This window comes from Gobius niger (genome assembly GCF_951799975.1).
Source record: "Gobius niger genome assembly, chromosome: 22".
Classification (NCBI taxonomy): Eukaryota; Metazoa; Chordata; class Actinopteri; order Gobiiformes; family Gobiidae; genus Gobius; species Gobius niger.
Window position 1 is genome coordinate 19526435 of NC_136873.1, and position 21149 is coordinate 19547583.

The 21149-nt window shown below is 40.5% G+C and overlaps 1 protein-coding gene and 1 long non-coding RNA gene across 2 annotated transcripts; both read left to right on the forward strand.

Annotated features, from left to right (window-relative positions):
* The first annotated feature begins 17913 nt into the window (after positions 1-17913).
* LOC306981738 lies at positions 17914-19357 on the forward strand. The gene is made up of 5 exons (XR_013794138.1): positions 17914-17981; positions 18409-18459; positions 18539-18657; positions 18752-19144; positions 19225-19357. It is a non-coding gene; the product is annotated as an uncharacterized lncRNA (long non-coding RNA).
* A 70-nt stretch (positions 19358-19427) lies between these two features.
* LOC306981254 (uncharacterized protein) lies at positions 19428-20876 on the forward strand (the record flags this gene model as incomplete). The annotated part of the gene is made up of 5 exons (XM_079580814.1): positions 19428-19447; positions 19573-19784; positions 20006-20153; positions 20233-20342; positions 20565-20876. Exons 2-5 carry the CDS (start codon positions 19626-19628, stop codon positions 20874-20876), a joined length of 729 nt encoding a protein of 242 aa, XP_079436940.1. The 5' UTR covers positions 19428-19447; positions 19573-19625.
* Between the last annotated feature and the right edge of the window lie 273 nt (positions 20877-21149).

A 21149-nucleotide genomic window follows, 5' to 3' on the forward strand; every position in this document is an offset into this window, starting at 1 on the left:
GATTTTATTTGTACTGTGATCCTCATGTGACACAAGTCAGGCAAAGTGTTTCACACAAAGTAACTTTGGTTTATTTCATTCATTCACATTCATTCTTTCAGACATTCAACCAAACCAGTTTATAAACAGCTTTAATTCATTAAACAGTAGTTTTTCTAAGCATAATTTCATGTTTTGTAACATGATTGTTACAAACATGGAGGCTGTTCCACTTAAGCTCAAATGTGGCGGTCAGAGGACACTCTGCTCACCATCAAGGATGTCAACGAAGTGGACAAACAGAGGACGGATCCTCGCAGTTGAGAAACAGCCATAGTCTTTGGGGTAGACTGACAGAACATATGTACAGAGTAAAGTGAAGCAATTTACAGCTTCCTGAACCATTAGGGTTGAAGTCAGTGTTGGGAACAACAGCGTTAGTGCATTTCATTTTCCGGTTATGAGTAATCAAATTAATGACTATGTCCCCCATCAGAACGGTGTAACAGGGATAATTATTTTAATATGGCTCACAGGACAGCTGTGTCCATCAGATCCAGCTCTCGTGACTGCAGTAAAGCATATTTCAGGAAGTGAGAAGAGCATTACCAGAGCAACAGTGATGTTGCAGAAGGGAAAATCAGAGGAGGCGCTGGCCCGCCCTGACACGTGCCTTGGTTAAAGCACCAAACACCGGCCTTGTTGTTTCTGTTGTCTGTAAAATTGGGAGAAGGGTCTGAGTGTAGCCGATGGACGTGATCAGTATATAGTGGAGTTTACTAAAGGTGTTTTATTAACATGTATTATTTTAAAGTGAGCATTTCAGACGGGAACCAATAATAGGAAGCTGCAGGCCGGGAGCCGAGGCAGAACCACCATATCATGGTGCACCCTCTGTTGGATCGGAGTTTCTAGACGTCCTGGTGTTGTGGGTGAGGCAGTGCAGACATATTTAATTACGTCATGCTTCATCTATCATTGTTTACAACCCCCAACATTCTCAATGAACATTGTTTTCTTGCAGATTTGTTTGTAGCTCTGTAATTACCTTGTCCAGTCATGATTTTCTGTTAATATATGTTTTAGAGTTCCCAACACTGCAGACTTGCAGATGCCTGAACTTGACCATTTAAAGTGTAAAGTTCAGGTGTGCAAACCAGAAGTAACGGTGAAAGTCTTTTGAAATGTCTTCAGGTCTAAAATAAAATATCATACGGATGACTACCTTGGGAAAGCTGTTAGAATGCAACATAGGCAGGCTGATATAAATGTGTGTGTGATTTTGTTGGAATTAGAACTTTTGGAGTTAGTTTGATCTACATTCTGCTCAGAGGGAGCTGAAAGGCCGCGCTTTGGCATTTGGACTTCTCTCTGGGACGGCAGACTCCAGTTCATATCACGCACCTGCCCCTTTCAGACGCAGCAGCTCCCGATCGATTCGCTTTTAGGGCGAGTTCTAAAGGACTTCTCTGACATTAAAATTCTACTCATCTCCGCTTTGACATTCTCTCCCACGATTTAGCAACAGACCTGAACTCCGGGAGCGAGAGGAGATGTCCGCGGTTTATTCGTGCCATTAAAGCGACATTAAGGTGCTAAACAAAGTGTCTGGGTTGAGGAAGTTTAAGAAGTTTTGCTAACCACTCTGACACACACACTCTACATAGAGAGATCAGGAGCCATTCAAAAAATTCCAATGTATTTTAATGGTGAGAAACTCTTGTTGCACCCTTTTGAAACTTAAATGCACCCTCAGTTTGTTCTGGAGCTGGTGCTGGCTGCAAGACACTTCTACCCAACACTGACGGTTTCACACATAGAGCATTTTCATTGCAAATGGACTGTAGTTGTTCTGGGCAGCACTTCCTGGATACACACGCTAGAATACACATCACTGAAGGAATAACAGAAGGCTGGTGAAAACGCTGTGAGAACAATGTGGACAGTGCTGCCTTTTGGAATTATTCAGAGGGGCCAAGGCAAATACTAACGGAAAGCAGCAGCTAAAAGACAATCTGTGAAGGTGAGCTTCATGCTAATGTAACATGCTATCAACGGCAAAATCCCCGTTTTCAACAGCAGCATGATGTTGTGAAATATAAAATCTGGTATGACCTGCCTGTTTTACTGAGGGCCATCCTCTCTCCTCTGGCCAATCAGAGCCTCAGTCTGTTCACGTCACGTTAGGATCAAGTTCAGTGCTTTGGCCCAGAGCTGAGATCTTCACAAAACTTGTGCCTGGTCAATCCAGACTGGTCCTAGCTTGGGCAGTGGGCACGCTTGCCCAACAGGGTGGACCAGGCACTGGGCAGGGTAGGGACTGCCAATGGAAACGGGACAATAGTGTGCTGTGTGAAGCCTGCTCTACATGTTCTTTTCCTCCTTCTGTCTCTCCTCTCTCTTTCCACAGCAAATTTATCAAAGTCAGTGGTCTCAGCTCGAGCGTCAGCATGCATCATGTTGGAACGATCGTGGCCGTAGAAGGCTGTTTAGTTGCCGTGCATCAGTGTGTGAACCTACCGTAAACACTGAATCTCATATTCCAAAGAATAAACAATGATAAATGGATGAAATAAGAAACGGTAAGATGAGATACAAGAAAATGAATTGAGTATTGACGTCGATATGGAGCTTTTGCAGATTTACAAGTCTCGTAAAGAGAAACTCAGAGTATGGTCACTTAAATAATAATGTCAATGAAGTAAAAACTACTCTCACTCTACTTAACCGCTCTGCCACAGCGTTTTGTGGGATTGTGGCTGTCATTTGGAGCTGAAACCGAAGTTTGTGGAGGAAACACAGACTGATCGCTGCTCTCAAAGCCTTTCATTAGTTTTAATTGGAGAAGCTGATTTAATGAGACTATTATCCAAATGTCAGAGCGTTACCGAGGGAGAACAGAACACTGCGGTTTGAGTCACACATTAGGCCTGTCTGCCATCGTCACTGTGGGAAAATGCTCGACAAGCATCACTTTGTTATTAAAAAGGTCCTCTATTGCACTATGTTCCAGACATTTAAGCGAGACATGGCAGTTGAGGACATCGTTTTTCACGCAGTGGCCAATGTTGAGATTTTTAGTCAGTTTTCTCCCTTAAGATCATACTTTTAGTGTCACAGTTTATTTGATGACTTATTCTCTACCCTCATTCATTCACAAATACTGACATGTTTGGTATGCTGACCGTGATGTTGCTGTCGCTGTCTTCCAAATATGGCCATTTCCTTTCAGAGAGACAGCAGCGGCAAAAAAGGCAGTTTATTGATTTCTGTAATTCAATTTAAAATGTAAAACTAACATATGATGTAGACTCAATACATGCAAAGTGACATATGTCAAGCCTTTGTTATCATTTTGTTGATTATGGTTTACAGTCCATTTTTTAAATATTCACTTTTTCTAAGATTTTTGATTTGGGGTTTTAACAAGCTGAGCCATCATCATCAAAATGATAAGACTACATCTCACTTTGCATGTAATAAGTCTATCATATATTAGTCATAACATATATTAGTTTCACAGATTAAGGTAAACAACAGAAGTGAATGCACTTTATAAAGGAATAGGCCACTGTTTTTAAATACTCATCTATGTTCTTACTTTAGCTTAGACGGGTTGATATATAGCTAAAATTCAAGTAATATTACTACGCCTTGAAATATAGTTCTCCTTTTTATCTTCTTAGAAAATCGACAGGTTTAATTTTGTGTGACTATACTTGGATCGTGTAAAGGCTCATGTAAGCATATTTAAAAAGGTAACGAGCTTGGTAGCAACTAACTTCACTTCAGTTTGGAGCTATACCTATGCTGGGAGAGGCTATAATGCTAACGGCATCTGTGCTGTGTTTACGTGACTTTGTTCCTTTGTTATAATTTTCTGAATTTCACCTGTAAGTAAGTACAGTTTATCTTGAAAATACTTTTCACAGATGGAAATCAAAGTGCCCGATCTTGTGTTTCAAAACGCAGACTATAGCGTAACATTTTGTGATCATGCAGCTCCTACACTTAGCACATTAAAGTGGGGAGTACGTGGGGTGGAGAAGCACTTTTTCCTCCAACCAGACTCTGCGGCGGGGAGGGGCGAGGGAGAGGGGTTGTGCATTTGTTTTGTTTCGTGTTTACATCTCTTTCTCTCAAGACACAAAACATTGCTTAGCTCACGATGGGTTAATAAAGTGTTTAGTTTGACCTGTGAGAGCCTAACTCAAGGCAGTGGAAATGACATCAGTGCTGATATAAACCACACCTCAGCCGCCCTGTAAGTGACGCCCTCTTGCACTCACAACATACCATCAAACGTTCCATTTGTCAGAGTTTGCGGACTCATTCCGCCACGCACAAGGTCTGGCCCAAAAAGTGCTGGACGGAACATGGGGGAATTAAAACAACAAAAGATAAAACATAAAATAGATAACGTTAAAAAATCCATCAGCCAAAAGTGCTCCTAAATAGCAAAGTCTGTAATGCTTTTTTAACGGGTCAGGCCATTCCAGAGTCTGGAGGCTTTTGGGATCTTCAGGAGACCCTGACCTGGAGACAGAAGGGTGCTGGATTAGAGGCACAACAAGTCAGCAATGAGGGGCCTGACCACACAACGCCTGGAAAGTCAAGATATTACTGTAAAATTTCAGACATTAAAACATTTTATATTCCATTTTTTCACATGTGCACTTAAGTAGCTCTTACAGACTCCAAACCTCCCAGTCTTTGACATGAGCATATGTTGAAAGCCTTTTCAGAGGGATTTTTTTTTTCTTTACAAAATTTTAACTTTTACAGTTACAGTTTTTCATGAATAACTAGCTTATTTAAAAACTAAGATCCACTATCCCTTCTGAGGAAGTCTTTGTAACTAATAAATTAGTAGGCAATAAAAGATTGACTGGGAGCATACAAACTGTGCGGATCCTTTTTGCCCTTTTTACTTAACTTTTACATAAAAAAAATTGCTTATTTATTAATTGTATTTATTGGGCAACATTCTACGCAGTGTGGCTTTAAAGCTTGTTTATGTGATTTCTCTTGGCACGTTTATACTCGCTTCATGTACTTCAGGTTCCAGCCTAAGTTTCTGCACATTGGACAGCACGATTACACTGCCCTCGCCGTGCTCATATTTAGAGATCACCTCAAATAGATACCTCTCTGGTCAAAGTCTGTGTGAACAAGCTGTCCCTGAACACTCCGTAATCCTGCTGAGTTATAAACAATCTGTCTGTGTGTCTGACACGCGTTTCTTTTCAGGACACAGAGACAAGATGATGTTCAAGGGACTGGGGATTTTTAGCCCAACCTGTTTTTAATATTCTATACAAAGACGTGTCCTGCTTTTGAAGTGTGACAGAAAGCAGGAGCGGGTTTAAATGATCTTTATTTATCTAGAGTCTCTCTAGAAAGAAAGGTGCTTTTCTTGTCTGTTGTTTTGTCATTAAAAACAAGAAGTACCTGCAGACCACTGTGAACATGTGGGAGTTTAGTGACCTTCAGACATGCAAAGCAGTTTGCTCCTGAACCTTGAATCTACTTTGAGAAGCAAGTAGGCGTTACATGGTGTTAAAAGTTTGAGAATAAATACAAATACAAATACTGCTCTAAAGTTCCAAATGGACAAAGCTGGAGCAGTAGTAAGAGAGCAGCGTCGTAAGAGTAGGAGACGAGTGAGGAGCCAAATATAAGACAAAAGTCATGTAAAACAGATGCTGCCATGATACTTTAAATACCGGTTAATTTGGGGCTACAAATGAACTAAGATACTCATATTTTCCCACAAAGATATCCAAAAGTGAAGCATTGCTTATTATTTTTTCAAAGCTGCTTTATAATAAAAGCCCACAATACAAAACAAAATAGAAAACAAAACTGTAGTGCGCTTAAGTTAAAATACATAAAAATCGTAGTGTAGAGTAGGCCATGCGCTCGATAAGTGATAAGTTTCACTTTCGCTTTCCATACACCAGCTAAAACACTCACAGCAGAGCATTGGAAACAAAGCTTTTGAGGTAGATTATGACCAAGATTGGATCTTACGCATTTGTCTGGTGCACAGGATCTTCACAGATCAAACATTAATATCCATCCATTCATTTTCTTCCACTTTTCCGTTGCCGGGTCATCGGGGCAGCTGTTGGAGCTTCCCAAATCACATTGCACCAGCCCCCTATGGCTCCTCCTGCAGGTGGTGGGTCCACAGAAGAAACATTAATATGTTTAATTAAAATTTTACTTGAAAGACACACACTAAGTGACACACAATTGTGAAGTGAAATGAAATTTATACATGATTTAGATTTTTTTTTTTTGTAAATAAAAAACTGAAAAGTGTGATGTGCAAAAGTATAGGCCCCTCTTTTCTTTAAGTGAAACCAATTGCCTTCAGAAGTTTCCTGATGATTTCTGAATGATCACATGTTGCCATAATGACTAAATAGAGTCTATCTGTGTGTAATCTAATGTCAGTTCAAATACAGCTGCTCTGGGATGGTCTCAGAGGTCTGACAGAGACTATTGTGGAGCAGAAGCATCATGAAGTGCAAGAACACTGGTCCGGGATAAAGTTATTGAGAAGTATAAAGTTGGGTTAGGTTATAAAAAAAGCTTTGCACGTCTCTCAAAGTACAGTTAAATACACCATCCAGGAATGGAAAGAGTCTGGCATCACTGCAAACCTACCAAGACCCGGCCGTCCTCCTAAACTTACTGACCGAGCAAGCACTGACCAGAGCTGTTACCAAGAAGAAACTGTTCACAGAACAACTATTAGTCGTACACTGCACAAATCTGACCTTTATTACAGAGTGGCCTTTTTAAGGCCAGAAGTCTTGTTTGTTGTTTGCCAGAAGCCACATGTGGCCACTGTTTTTCCATACTGAGATATGTTCTTACCTGAGCTTAGATGCATGTGCAATCAGCCTTATTGTTGATAAAGAATAAAATAAAATAAACTGCCAAACCAACCACCCGGCTCAGTGTGTGATCGTTGTTAAAGGGATGCTTTATGTAGACGGTGGTTTTATTGATTTATTATACATGCATATTTCTCATTTTCACATGATCATCGGAACTTCACTTCTGTGTGTCTTTGTACATGTCCCAGAGTTGCTGTAGCTCCGGTTCACAACACGTTGAAGCTAATCCTCCCTGACTCGTAGCAAGAGTTTAAAAATCGTAATTTCGAGACTTAAACAGACTGGTTATCTCACTTCTGTCAGTCCCAAAGCGTAGAGCGTCTTTGAGTGTCCAGAAAAGCGATATATAAAACCAATGCTAAAAAAACAAAAGCTCCGAGTCATGCATAAGCACCCGCTCAGGTTGATAGTTTTCCTTTTTACAGCTGTCTTGATGTGTCTTTGAGTTGTTTGTTGTCACTGCCTCTTGCTTTGCCTTTTTGCATTATCCCCGCGTCACTGGAAGAGTTGGACTCATGTGGAGCGTTGTGTTTGCGTGGCACAGCTCCTGATGCTGGAACTGGACTCTGGTGGCCTAATGGTTACAGAAACAGATGGAATAAATGACTCAAATAAATGAACTTAGAACTGATCATTGTCTTAACTAAAGAATGTAAATAAATCCAAGTTTTTTCTATAAATTGTCATTGCCTCTGTGATCTATTTTAACAACAACAAACCTATGTGCTTTACTCTTTGGTGCTGGCCAGCTGGCATTGATAGGCATTTATTTAAAAAAATGGGCCAACCATTTGCATTTGTTGTGACCCTTCTCTGCCCCGCACTTCTGGCTATCCAAAAAATAATTAGGTTTTGATCATTCCAAACAAAAATGAGTTGAACATTTCTTTCAACAATTGTACCTCGGCTTCTTGTAAGTTACAAAGGCTGCTGCAAAATCTTCAGTGTGAAACTTTTGAAAATGCAGCTGAGGTACAGGCTGTTTAATTCTGCAGCGTGTCCCTGTGTTTTGAGATATTCACTCCTTGGCCCCTGAAACCGCTGGAGGGAGGTGCGTAAACACAACAGACGAGGCTTTATGGAGGTGAAACTCAGGTGAAATGAGAGAAAAACTAAACTAATTTACCTGGAGAACCATAGGAAACGGTGTTCGCGTGTCACTGCAGCTTGTGTACACACACAGGGCCTTGTACATGTCGAAAGCGCTAAAACCTCTCTCCCTCCCTCCGTAATGAGGCCAGAGCTGAGTGTAAGCAGTTCCTCCTAATGAGACGCACTTCTCCGGGGAACAGGACTCAAGCAGCGCCAAACTTCAGCGCTGAATATCGGGAACACTTCTCACCGCACGAAATGAAACAAATCAGACGAGAAGAAGCCGGAGGAGCTCTCTGGAGAAGCCGGGATGCAGGGAGGAGGTTGTAGGTTGAGTGTGTGTTTCCTCTCCATGTGTTACCGTGGCAGAGGGCCAAGGCAAGTTTATTTGTCGAGCACTGTTCATACACAAGGCAAGAGCTTCACAGTTAGAAGAAAGTACAGTGGTTATCCCGGAAGCTGAGGGACGCTCTCCCACAGAATGATGATGGAAAACTTGTGCTTGCACAGATATGGACATGACCATTATACAATTTGTTGTCAATCCATCCATTTTCTTCCACTTGTCTGCTCCCGGGTCGTAATCACATTGCACCAGCCCCCCATGGCTCCTCCTGCAGGTGGTGGGTCCACAGAAGGACGGCCTCACGACTCTAAACAGGCCTGTTGGTCTCTCAGAAGAGGCTTCTGAACCGCTTTTTGTCGTCACCTATAGGACCTGTGTGCCATGGGAGACCCTACCAGGTGCACAAGGTCGACATAGCCCCAGGATCATTGGGGTGCTCAGACCCCTCCACCACGTTCAGGTGGCGGTTCCAGGAGGGGGTTGTCAATCTATTCTCTCGCAAAAAATACAATAAAAATAGTGTAACCCGGGTGATAAAACCCTATTAAATATCCTTTTTATTTGTTGTCCGTCTATGTTACGTGCGTTTACGTTACGTGCGCGTCATTGCGTCACATGGTCACGTGACCTAGCGCTGCTATCAGACTAGCATAATAGCCGGTAGTGGGTGGCAACCGGTAAGAGCGAGAGGGAGACGCTGTATGAGGTGCTGCAGGTATGTGTTTGTTTTACGCGTTAATCATAAATCAGTCTTCTACACTGAAATGCAAATATGTTGAACTGTAGGAGCCGACTACCGGAGCCGTGGGTCGTCACGCGGGAGTGTTTGTGCTTGCGTTAATCTGCGGAATTGGTAAGTCGCGTCTGTGTAGCTTTTCGTAGCCTAGCTGCTGCATTTGTTTTCAAGGGAGCGCTTGGCATTTACGTGGTCGTTTCTCCGAATATAGCTAAGTAAGCTAACTAAGTGAAATGGTATCACTGTGACCCATTGTCCATTGGTTCTGATTTGTGTTGGCATGAATGTACTGCTGCTTCTTTAACATAATGGTTAATGTTTTGATGTGTGTTAATGCTATGCATCCGAGGCACTTTACAATGCAGTCCAGTCAACCACTGTGTCTGCTACGCACCTTATTTGAGGATGCGGTGTTTACATTTTGAGATTATTAGAGTGATGAATATTTTAATAGAACAGTTATTGTATTATCTATTGAATCAATCTATTGTACAATAAGGAAATACTTTGCTATTTTGATGCTTAATATTTAGCATGTAGTATTTAGTATTTGAATGTATTTGTGCATACTAGGAACTTAATTGGTCCTGTCCTTTTATGCAGGCCAGGTTGGATGGCGAGCTTAGAGCCCGAGCTAGAGCCTGTTTGAAACGTTGAGCCTGGATCCAAATGAACTGAATGAGCTGAACCGAATTCACCCAACCGAACCCCGGGCTGGTAGGAGGTTTCTCAGCAGCCGCCCTCTCTATTTTTGTTTCTTTTGGTGTCGCCAACGCAACCCGTTCATCGCGGTCCCTTTTACAAACTGTTACTTGTCCTTGTCCTGTCCCCTCACCAAACCCCCTGGATGTTGCCACCCCAACGTGGAAGTTGTGGGGCCGTATGAACTTTTTCCATCTGTGTTGCAATAATACCATCGTTGGTAGAAAAGAAGAAAAGAGTGTAAATAGTGTACATATTGACAGTTCTATGCACTGTGAAATGTGTGAATGGCCATTCGAATATTGTTGTTACATATGTTTGTTTATTTTTTTCCTTATCACAATATATTATTTGGTACCACTTAAACTTTAGCTTGGTGTTCCGTTTTCATTACTCCATTCCTAGAGTCGAATTTAGTACTTCTGATCTAGCCCAGTTTTTTTGTTTTTGATACTCATCTAATTGATATAATAACTTATAGGTTACAATAGTAATAAGGCCAGAAATCAGTTTTAAAAAATGAACTTAAACTAAAATCTACAGAATCGTGATGATATTTAATCTCAGTCTTAACCAGCACATGAACTGAGCACATTTTGTCCAGTTTGGCATTACCCATATCTAAAAGCTTCTTGAAAGCGTCCAAAAACGCTCCTCTATCTGCGCTCAGCATGTCAGTGTGAACCATATGAAAAGACATGCAGTCAGAGTGTGCACGGGAGGACAGTGCACAAAGCCCCGTCACATTAGCCCGAGCTTTTACTTTTCCGTGTTCATTTTCCTGACCCTAGAAAATGAATAAAAACTTGCTTTTACTCACTAAAAACCTGAGCTCTACCAGATTTGTCAGGAAAGACACATTAGAAACATGTCTTTTAGGAAGTCAGTAGTCTCCCTTTTCTTCAGTTCACCACCTCTGCCTCACCACACATGCACATACAGTGGATGCGATCGGCCTGATTTTGCATGCGCACCTCTGCTGAGCTCTCATTACTTTAGCTGCGCGGCCTTGTGCAAAATAATGAGACTATTACAGAGATAGGGCAGTGAGCTGAGCGGCTGCAGCCTCCTCCTATCTGCTCCGACAGGCCACATTCAGGCCGCTCCGGCAAAATGTGGGACTTTGAAATACATTTATACATTGAGGAACGTAAGATTAATGGCTTGCGATTGTGGAGGCTGTCAAAGCAATAAACGTAATATTTAAATTGGCCGGTTTTCAAATGGGAGCTGGCGAATGGAGACGGAATGAGGTGTGGTGGGTCAGAATTGCAATATGATAAACTGGCCAGCAGAGAGCTGATCAACTTTTTTGATATCTGTGGGGGGGGGGTTAGTTCTCCCCCGTGTCTGTGTTTTATTCTTATGGAGACTTAGCCATTTCTTGCTGAAATAATGAATGAATGAAGAACTTTATTGTCATTATACAATTGTACAACAACATCTGCGTAGATCAGATGTTGGGTTAGTCCTGAGCTGCTTCGTCTCGGTGCTTTTGGAGGTAGGGGAAACAGGAGCACCCAGGAGAAACCTACATGGACACGGGGAGAACCTGCAAACTCCAAGTTCCAGACAATCAGGTCCCACAGCTCCTTCATGATGTTACATGGTGAAAGAAATGGACTCCCGATGAAGCTGCAGCTTATCAGACTGGAGTCCCTCCCATGGCTTGATATAATGCTGCTTTGTACATTCTAATTTAACGGAACATATAGCTTCAAATATACAGTGCATCCGGAAAGTATACTACATTTTGCTACATTACAGCTTTATTCCAAAATGAAAAGAAAAAACTTAAAAGGAATAGGCCACCGTTTTTACACACTGAGATATGTTCTTACCTGAGCTTGGACGAGTTCATGTGTACCTGTCTGATCTTCACGTGTGTCCTCAGTCACGTGAACACAGCACAGACGGCGTTAGCATTTAGCCTCTCCCACTCTCCACTATAGCTCCAAACCAGGTGAAGATAGAAGCTACCAAGCTCTTCCACGTTTTCCCTATTCAAATATGGTTACATGAAGTGTTACATTATAAAGCAACACAGTAAAGTGAAGATATTACTGTGCGGATGTCGAAGTACTCCAGGTATTATTACACCTTAATATATAGTTCCCCTTTTTACCCGCTTAGAAAATCCACATTGTCTAATTTTGTGTAATTATACTTTATCGTGTAACACTTCATGTAAGGAAAACGTGGACGAGCTTGGTAGCTTCTATCTTCACCTGGTTTGGAGCTAAAGTGAAGAGGAGGAGAGGCTAAATGCTAACGCCGTCTGCGCTGTGTTTACGTGACTGAGGGCACGCGTGAAGACCAGACAGGTACAAATGAACTCGTCTAAACTAAGGTAAGAGCATATCTCAGTATGTAAAACGATGGCCTGTTCCTTTAAAGTGTAAGCTGTAAACCTTCTTGGGAGGGGACTAGATGTGCAGCAGAGATGGAGAAACCATTGTCAGGACTCATGCAGGGAAACTCCTGTCGTCAACTCGCTATTAACCTGCAAAAAAGGAGCCACATTGGCCTTGACTTTACTTCAAGAATGAAAAATAACACAAAACCAACGTGGACCAAAAATATTATACCCTCCTCAGCGTTGTCACAGGAATCAACCCTATTTTTTAAAAACAAAAAAGTCCTTTGAGCCAGACTTTTAAGTTGTTTTTGAAACGTGTGAAGTACCAATCGTTTTCCATGTTTTATTGAATATTTTGGAGTCGCCCCGAGCCACTAGGGGGAGGTATCGCCCCCCCTACCCATTGGTTGTGGTGTGCGCAAGCGTTTAGCTGCCCCAACTCAATTCTAAAATACAGTCTGCTTAGAAGGTTGTGAGATCACGTGAACGCAACCGATTAGTATATGAGTGAATTCATCCGCCGGACAACACGAAACCTGCGGAAAAACAACCATGACGCTACTCACAAAAGAAAGTTGGGGGTCCAAAGACCATCGCACACTCAATTTAAGAGATTTAGCTTGACAGTCCCCCCCTTCCACAGTATAGACATAGAAAAGGGACTGGTTCATGGCCCTTATGTACAGTTTGTTTGCTTATAGTGACAGTTAACCTCTTCTCATGTCACATTACTGTTTCCACAATAAGGTCGGACCACAAAAACATGGGTATTTCTTGCTTCACCCGCCCTCCCCGCGTTGCCGTCGCTCCCACTGCCGACCTCATCCGTCAAAAGTTCATTTCTCTCTCCGCTCCAGGGTTAGCACTCGGCGGATATGATTTTGGCTCCTCTGACTTTGCTCGGCGAAATGCGGCTGTGAGACTGATTGAAACCAAATGGAAAAAGCTATTCCAATGGAAGCAATTAGCGAATAGCAAAAGCTGTAATCATTGATGTAGTGTAGTGTCTGTGTTTGAAATGTGCACTGTGTGAGTAGAATTTGGATTTAAAGTACACAATCCAGATCATCTCCAAAAGCCGCTGTTGTTCCAGACATTAAAGATCCGTCTGACCGTCACGACGCGAGGCTTTGTCGGAGGCGGAAGACGGACGCGTGACTTTGAACACTGCAAATTCTTTGTAGCTTAACAAGATTTATTGTCTTAAATCTAGCCAAATTATCTTCTACATCTTGTTTTGAGCATTATAAGCTAGTTTCCAGTTTCATGTGTTAGATAATTAGGCTTGATTCAAGTAAATATTACTTTTTGTTCTTATTTAGTCTGTATATCTAAAAGTTAGCCATTTTACATTTATTTCAAGCCAAAATAGTTTTCTGATGGTATTTAGTCCAAAAATCTTTCTCAAAATAAGAATCATTCACCTTTTTATCTTGAAATAAGAAACTCAATCAACCATATCATTTGAATGTATATTTATTTTAAGTTTTCAAAGCAATGACATCTTCAAGGTTATACTTTGTCATAACATAGACACTGTTTCTGAAATCAACTGGGTAATATGACGTATAATCAAGTAGGTTTTCAACATCAGTCAGTTCAGTTGCTTGGGCAAGGTTAGGTACCGCAACTTCATAAGCAAGAAAGTCTTTGTTAAAACCCAAGGTTTCATACACCTGGTATTCAAAGCAATAGAGCACACTATTAACAACGAAAATGTTTTTTATGAGTCCAAAGGTAGGGCTTGAACCATTTGCTGAAATGAGAATCAGAGACCTGTCACAGATGTATTTGCTACCATGTAAAATAAGCCACTTTACTCTAACAGCATGATGTACAGCATCTTCAATCCCCAAAAAATCTACAACCTTTGATTGTAAATGCTCAATATCAGCAACCTCTGATACAGGACCTAGTTCTTTCTCATGTAAAAAAATCGGATGCTCAGTTCCTGCTTCACTTTGACAGCACTCCAGCAGCTGATTGTGGTTTACAAGGGACTTGCACACATTCTTAAAGTTTAATTTGGATGACCATTGTTTAAAAAAACAGTGTTTAGACTCGAATCTCATGCACATATGCCGTATTACAGGTCCCAGGGCAATAATCTGAGAGGGAAGATGTAACATGTAATGTTGCTTTGGGATTACATTATTTTCTGGGAATAGTTGTCTGAATTGTTTAAGATGATCTTCTATCATTTGTTTCAGTTTGGACACAGTTTGTAAAGACACAACTGGGGCAAAAAGTATTTTAACAATTTCAATTAAATTCAAAATAAACTGGATATATGGATTTTTCTCTACAACACAGTCCAATAGGAATGGCAAAATCTTGATTAATATAAGCATTTGTCCAGAGGATTGTTTGAGTCTATTGTCATTTGAAGCTAAAGTAGCAACACTTATTGGTGACGGTTTGTCACGTATGTCCACTGATGAAAAAGGAAAATTTTGCATGGCAGAATTAAACATGTCCAACTCCAAATTTCCAGATAAAACGAGGTATTTCAACACACACTTCATTTCCATTGGTGCCACTCCTTCAAGAATTATATGCATAATATCCTGTGGCATTTGCTCTATGAGATCAAAACCTGGGAAATCAACTAACTTGCTTTGTCTATTTATGCCAAAAGTCGTTTTGAGCGAGGATTTTAAGAATTCTGTTGTTGCCCTTTGTATTTCAATGCACTGCCTAACGTGTCCGTCCAATGTCCGTCTGGTGAAACTCTGTTCATTGAAATTTGTTTGCATTTCATCAAAAGTACACTCACAATGACGACATTTGCTATATGCAAAACCGACTCCTTCCTTAAATCCTGCTAGCTCATGCTGGGCAAGAGTGTCTCCGCACACAGCAACAACTGCTCCATTTAAATAAAATTCCCCATTCACAGTGTTAATCTTAACGCCATTGTACAGTAACTTCAAGTCTTCATCTATTCTCCGTAGAATAATATCTACACCACACTCATCTATGTCCTTAGACTTTGCTATTGCGAGAAGTCTGATTGAAGCTAACTTTGATCTAAACTTTGGGTCTATGTTGCCTAAAGTGTAATAAAACATTAGTAATTTATTTACACTTGCACGTGACCCTAGGGGGTTACAAATTTCTATCTCATCGGAGTACAGTATCAGCTGTAAAGCAGAATTCTTTTTCGAAAACAGTGGGTGGGTTTTGAAAATTCTTCCATCATTAATGTCATAAAAAAAACTGGCCTTGGGGCAACTCTGAGGTCCAGCACGGAGCATGTCAAATAGTCTTGAATTGGATAATAACTGTTTCAGACTTTCAATCAGAGGGATGTAGTAGAAAGACTTGTTTTTGATTGCAAGAACCCTAGATTCTCCCTTTTTAACTCTACAGGCATACTTGGAAATGATGATCTCCTCAGGTGTAACAGGATTAAAATGCATCTGTGTTGATCGGTCCTGTAGGTTTGAAGTTGCACATAGGGGAAAGGGATCCTGAAAGTTGTCCAGTGTTGAAAGAACTTCTTCTTGTAAAGGTCCATTGCTGTCAGGATGTCTTTCAAGGATGGTCTTCATTTTTTCTCTCAAGGACGTCAGAAGAGCTGTTTGATATTGCTGGACACCAAGGACAATGTTGTTGACACTCCTCTGATGAAAAAAAAGAAAAGAAAACAACAACATCAGAGACATGAAAACATAAACATACAATACTCAATGAATATAAAATATTGTTTATTAGTATTAATTAATAATGATTGATTGTGGTTCTGCACTAGGTATTTGAGTAAATGGTATAAATGCAAAAGCTTAATGCAAGAGTGACCTCTGAGGAGTGTGAACTTTATGTCAATATTATTTATTTGTAGTAAAATAATGATAAAATGCTTTATTGTTAAAATCAATTCTTCATTCCAGTGAACTAGACTTAAGAATTGTCCACTTTTTTCAAATTAACAATGACACCCTTTTTTCAAATTAACAATGACACATCTAATAATGAAACATACCGTTTCATTATTAGATGAAACGGTACCTGTGATAGGTGGCATTGCTCACGCACACCAATAGCAAATGCAGCTGCACATCTGGCAAGATCAACAGTTTCTCTTCCACCCTACAGGTAAAAAAAGAAGACAATTGTGTAAGAAAAATAAGTCACTCAGAATGTGAAAAAAAAAAAAAAAAAAAAAGCAAAACAAAACAAAACAAATACTCCCAACTGTTGTATCTTTTTGCTATTTCAAAATTCCTACGGGGAGGCATATCTAGTCAAGCTGCAGATTTAGTGAAAAATGTACGACTTATTTAATTAAACCTCAATCTTTATGGAATCTACTCTGGAGTTAATTGAAAGAAAAAGCAAGCTTAAAGCTTTAAAAAGGTCTACTCTAAAGATGCCAAATAGGCATTAAGTATTGTAACTAAGCCTACTTTGCTTTCTAAATCTGAGTTTCAGCAGATTCCTGCATTTGCATTTCAATACTGGCATTCTTATACTAAAAAAGTTATACCTTTTTAATTATTCTTATCAAGTAGCTTGTCTCAAAAAACACACAACTTTAATCCCTTAACCCCCACCTGAACCAAGCACATTTTCTCCAGTTTGGCATTACCCAAATCTAAAAACGTATTGAACAAAGCGTCAAAATAGTAACGAAAAACGAGGATGAAAGTCCTGTACAACAAAAAAGTGATACAAAAGTTAAAAAAAAGAAAAGAAAAAAAAGGGGCGACAGAAACACAATAAACACACGGGGTAAAAAAACAATTAGAAAGTGATGAGAAGGCAAACAAACACACAACTCACACTCACACACAAAGTACATTACCTGATTCTGACGCGGTGTTTGAACCTCAGCTGTGTCTTTCTCCATCAAATTCTGACTTTCCTGTTGCTCCTGCTCCAACGTAGCCGACCCATCTGGGAGTTCTGACGGTGACTCTGGCTCTGCTTCAGTGGCATTGTCATCAATTTGTCTTGCTTCGGTAGTATAGTCTGCAAAAATGGCTGTACCAAACGTTTCATGTCCTAACACATCTGCATCGAATGAAGCCGCCGTCAGCCAACCTCTAGGAGGGTTCCCTGTGGCGAAGTATTGTGGATGCGTGCGCCTGAGATGGTAGTAAAAAGAGTTGAAAACGCGGTATTCCTCGGCGCATCCATCTACTCCACAAATAACACGGAAATCCGGACTGCGACTGTGTGCAGTATTGATATGACTTAAAAGAGACTTCAGCGTTAATGCAACAAAGACGAAGCAAATAACGCACCTCCAGCAGGCCATTGTATTGCAAGAAAGTCGCGCAGAAAATGTATTTTTTTGATAGTCAAGTCCAAAAGCAACTCCAGTGTCTTCGAGCCTACAGTGGAACTGTTACCGCGCTAGTTTGGCAAATACCAACTTGATGGGGGTTTATTCCAAACTGTAACAAAATAAAATGGTCACAAATAAAGGAAAATAAAATAATACACATAACTCAATGAATAATTTGGCTATATACCCAGTTAGAGGTAACCAAGCAATAGAATTTAATCAATAAAAAATATATGTTGTATGTAGGAGCCTCCCAGTGGTATCATCCGGAATCAACCATGTTTACCCTAAAGGGTGTGCGTAATTGAATAAGACACAATTAAACTCAGATTTGGCTGGCAAGTTATTTTAAATCAATTCAAAGGAGATTTACATATATACTGACTGTTTTATGAACGCAAACATTAATTGATTGGATGTAGGCGGAAAAATTCAGATGTGCACCCCCTTCGTCTTCCGTGTTGTTACCCTACTCCATTTGAATTTGCTGTGTCACAGTCACAGGCGATCTTGGGCACTGTCGAAAGAAAAACTGTACGAGAACACTTCAGCAAGAAAGAGAGGTAAGCAATTTGGAAAATTTGATACATACGCGTGTGTAGCCTAATCTTTGTTTTAAATTCAAGCGGAGAGAACAATGAATGTAATTTAATTTGGGCGGGGGGGCGGCTAATGGAGGATGCTAACAGATGCTAGCGTTAGCTTAGCAGCCGTCGCACATGGTTCAGAGAACATTTAGTAAATTAGCTATAACGTTAATATTGGTAGGATTTCTAGCTATGATATTGATGAGGGAAAAGTTAGCCTTTGCAAGTCTTGTATTAACTTGTCTTTGACCAATTTCCTGGCTACTTGAATTCCCTCACAAGGTCTGGGTTTAAATTTATATTTTGATATTGATTAATTTGAGTGATTAAAGTTGGCTAAACAGTTTTTTTCAGGAATCAGGTTAGTTGTTTATATATTTTGTAAGCATATTTTGTTTTGTAGGTAACTGAGCAATGGAGAAACTGGATGAAGTAACCGTATCCATCCTTAAAGGTTAGATTATATAATATATATGTGTGTATATATATTGTATCGCCACTTGTTTAATTCAACTGGCGTTTGTCTTTATTAGCTGCAAGCATTGACGAGCAAATGCTTTTAACATTGAACCGTGATGATCTGAGGGACCTGTTTCCCGGGCCTGAGCACTTTATCAGAAGAAAACATGTGTGGTCAATAATTCATCCTGAGGTATTGTATACAAATATGTAGTTAAACTAATCTCTAGAAGGTGTGCTTTTATTTTTGCAGTACTTGACATTATTCTTTTCTCGTTCTAAACCAGGAAGACCATCCCGTACCACAGAAACCTGCAACAACTTCACCCAGAGTAGTTGCAACAGCCAGCCCTCGAACTGCTGATGCGTATAAAAGCCCGCTGAAAACCTTGCAGCTACCCAATCCTCCGGAATATGTTGTCTACACAGACAGTGAGTTGGAGCAATGCCGAAAGACCTACTCTGAATTGGCCCTTGCTGGCAGGGAACATGAATGTGTCATGTCAAAAGAACTGAGATGCAGGCTGGTGAGAAATACAATCACAAGTATGGTGTCCCTTCTGAGAGCAAGCAAAGGCCAAATGGAGCGATACCCCTCAAAGACCGAAATCACTGCAATGGCAAAAAGAATTGTGGAATATTATCCTATGCTGCAGGATCAGGATACTAGCGTGAAACATGTAAGTTCTTTTATTCGTGTGTCCTCCATAGATCATTTTGTTTAGTTCAGTAAGCATGAAATATATGTATTTGTCACCAGGAGAGCATTAATGCCAAGCTGCAAAAAAGGCTGCAAAATATAAAAACTCCATTAAAAAAGCAAGGACCAACACCTGACAGGGGACGGCCAAAGAGAAGGCTCACTGACCTCTCTCCAAGTGATAAAGAAGCTGATGATGAAGATGCTGACTGCAGTTCTTCCAGTGGTGCATCTACTCTGCTGTTATCACCCACCAGCAATTCGGATGATGCCTCCACTTCATGTAAGTGCATACATGTAATTTTGTAAAATGGTTGTCAACACAGTTGTTTACGGCTATGGTTTGTGGATAAGTCTATTTCTGTAACTATTAAAACTGAAGTGCTTTTGTACTTCTCTCCATCTTAGCTGACAAGGATAGTCTGCTAATACAAGCAAGACATTACAAAACTCTACAAGACATGTGCAAGAAGCCAAAACCGAACCAAGATGATGTGTCCCAGCTTTTAGACCTGGAGTTTGAAGCCAGAAGAGCCTTCATTGACTCTGACTCCATGAAGGAGGAGAACAGAGCTTCACTCATCTTGGATGCATATCCTTGCTTCAAAGAATTGCATCATGTAAGTTATTGGGGGAGTTCAAATATAGTGGTGTAGTTCTTAGCTTTCAAATGAGGCGTTACACTGGCCTCTAGGCTAAGTCTTTAGATTTGGGTAAAGCTAAACTGGAGAAAATGTGCTCCATTAAAATGGGGGTTTAGAGGTTACATTTCAAATGTGTTGCGTGTGGTATTTTAAGTTATTATTATTATGATATATTTTTTAAAACCTCCTGTGTTTAGGCGTTGGGTGAGCTACGCAGAATTTTGGAGCCAGAAAACAACAAGTTCATAAGTCAGATAAAACTAAGATGGGAGGAATTCTGCTCCAGAGTAGAATTCTATGGCGTGTCAAAGAAGGCAATGAAGCCGCCGATGACCATGGACAAAAGTAAGTATTAAAATTTGAATACCAAGTACTTCATCCTTTGAAATGTAGGTTTATGACGGTTTGTTTTTGCTATGTCCAGCTGAAGCCCACCTTGCATTGATGAAGGCTCTTCCAACGCTCTTTCCCTCACCTGCCCATCCACCAAAAAAGATGGGGACTCCTTGTCAAGCGTTTCTACATGTCCTGAAGGTAAGTTTTGCATAATTTGCGTTATAAAGATGGACTACAGACTCACTACAACAAAATTAGGGAGGGGCTATGCAAAAACAAGTTTTTATATAGCATGTTACAACCTTGTTCTCTGATTTTAAAAATAAACACAGAACAAGATAATGATTTTGAGGTTATAACCAAATACCAGCAAGAAGCGTAACATGTCTAAATGTGTGCCATATTATTTGTGTCTTGCAGCCTACAGAAGATCCAGATGCTATCCTCCAGAAACGAAGCTTGCCATGTCCTGTAGTGGTGTTCGATGGCAGCAAGTGTGTCATTGCAGTTGGTAATCTGCCAATTACAACATTTGACAAAGAAAAACTTGGTGAGGCTATGATTTATGTGATGGCATACTTTTATGCGCTCCATCTGACTTATCCCAAATGCGTGGCAACCCTGCTGTCTGTCATTCAGACAGAAGTTCTCCAGGATGCCATTCATGAGCGTGACACTACATCATCTTACAGAAAAGCCCTGGCAGAATTCCATGCATTTATTGGAAAGTAGATTTCAGATTAGATTATTGGGGGGGGCGCTTAAAGGAATAGGCCACCGTTTTTACATACTGACATATGTTCTTACCTTAGCTTTGACGAGTTCTTTAGGACCTGTCTGATCTTCAGTCACGTAAACACAGCGCAGACGGCGTTAGCATTTAGCCTCTCCCTCTCTCCTCTATAGCTCCAAAACAGGTCAAGATAGAAGCTACCAAGCTCTTCCACGTTTTCCCTATTTAAATATGGTTACGTGAAGTGTTCCACTACAAAGTATAATTACACA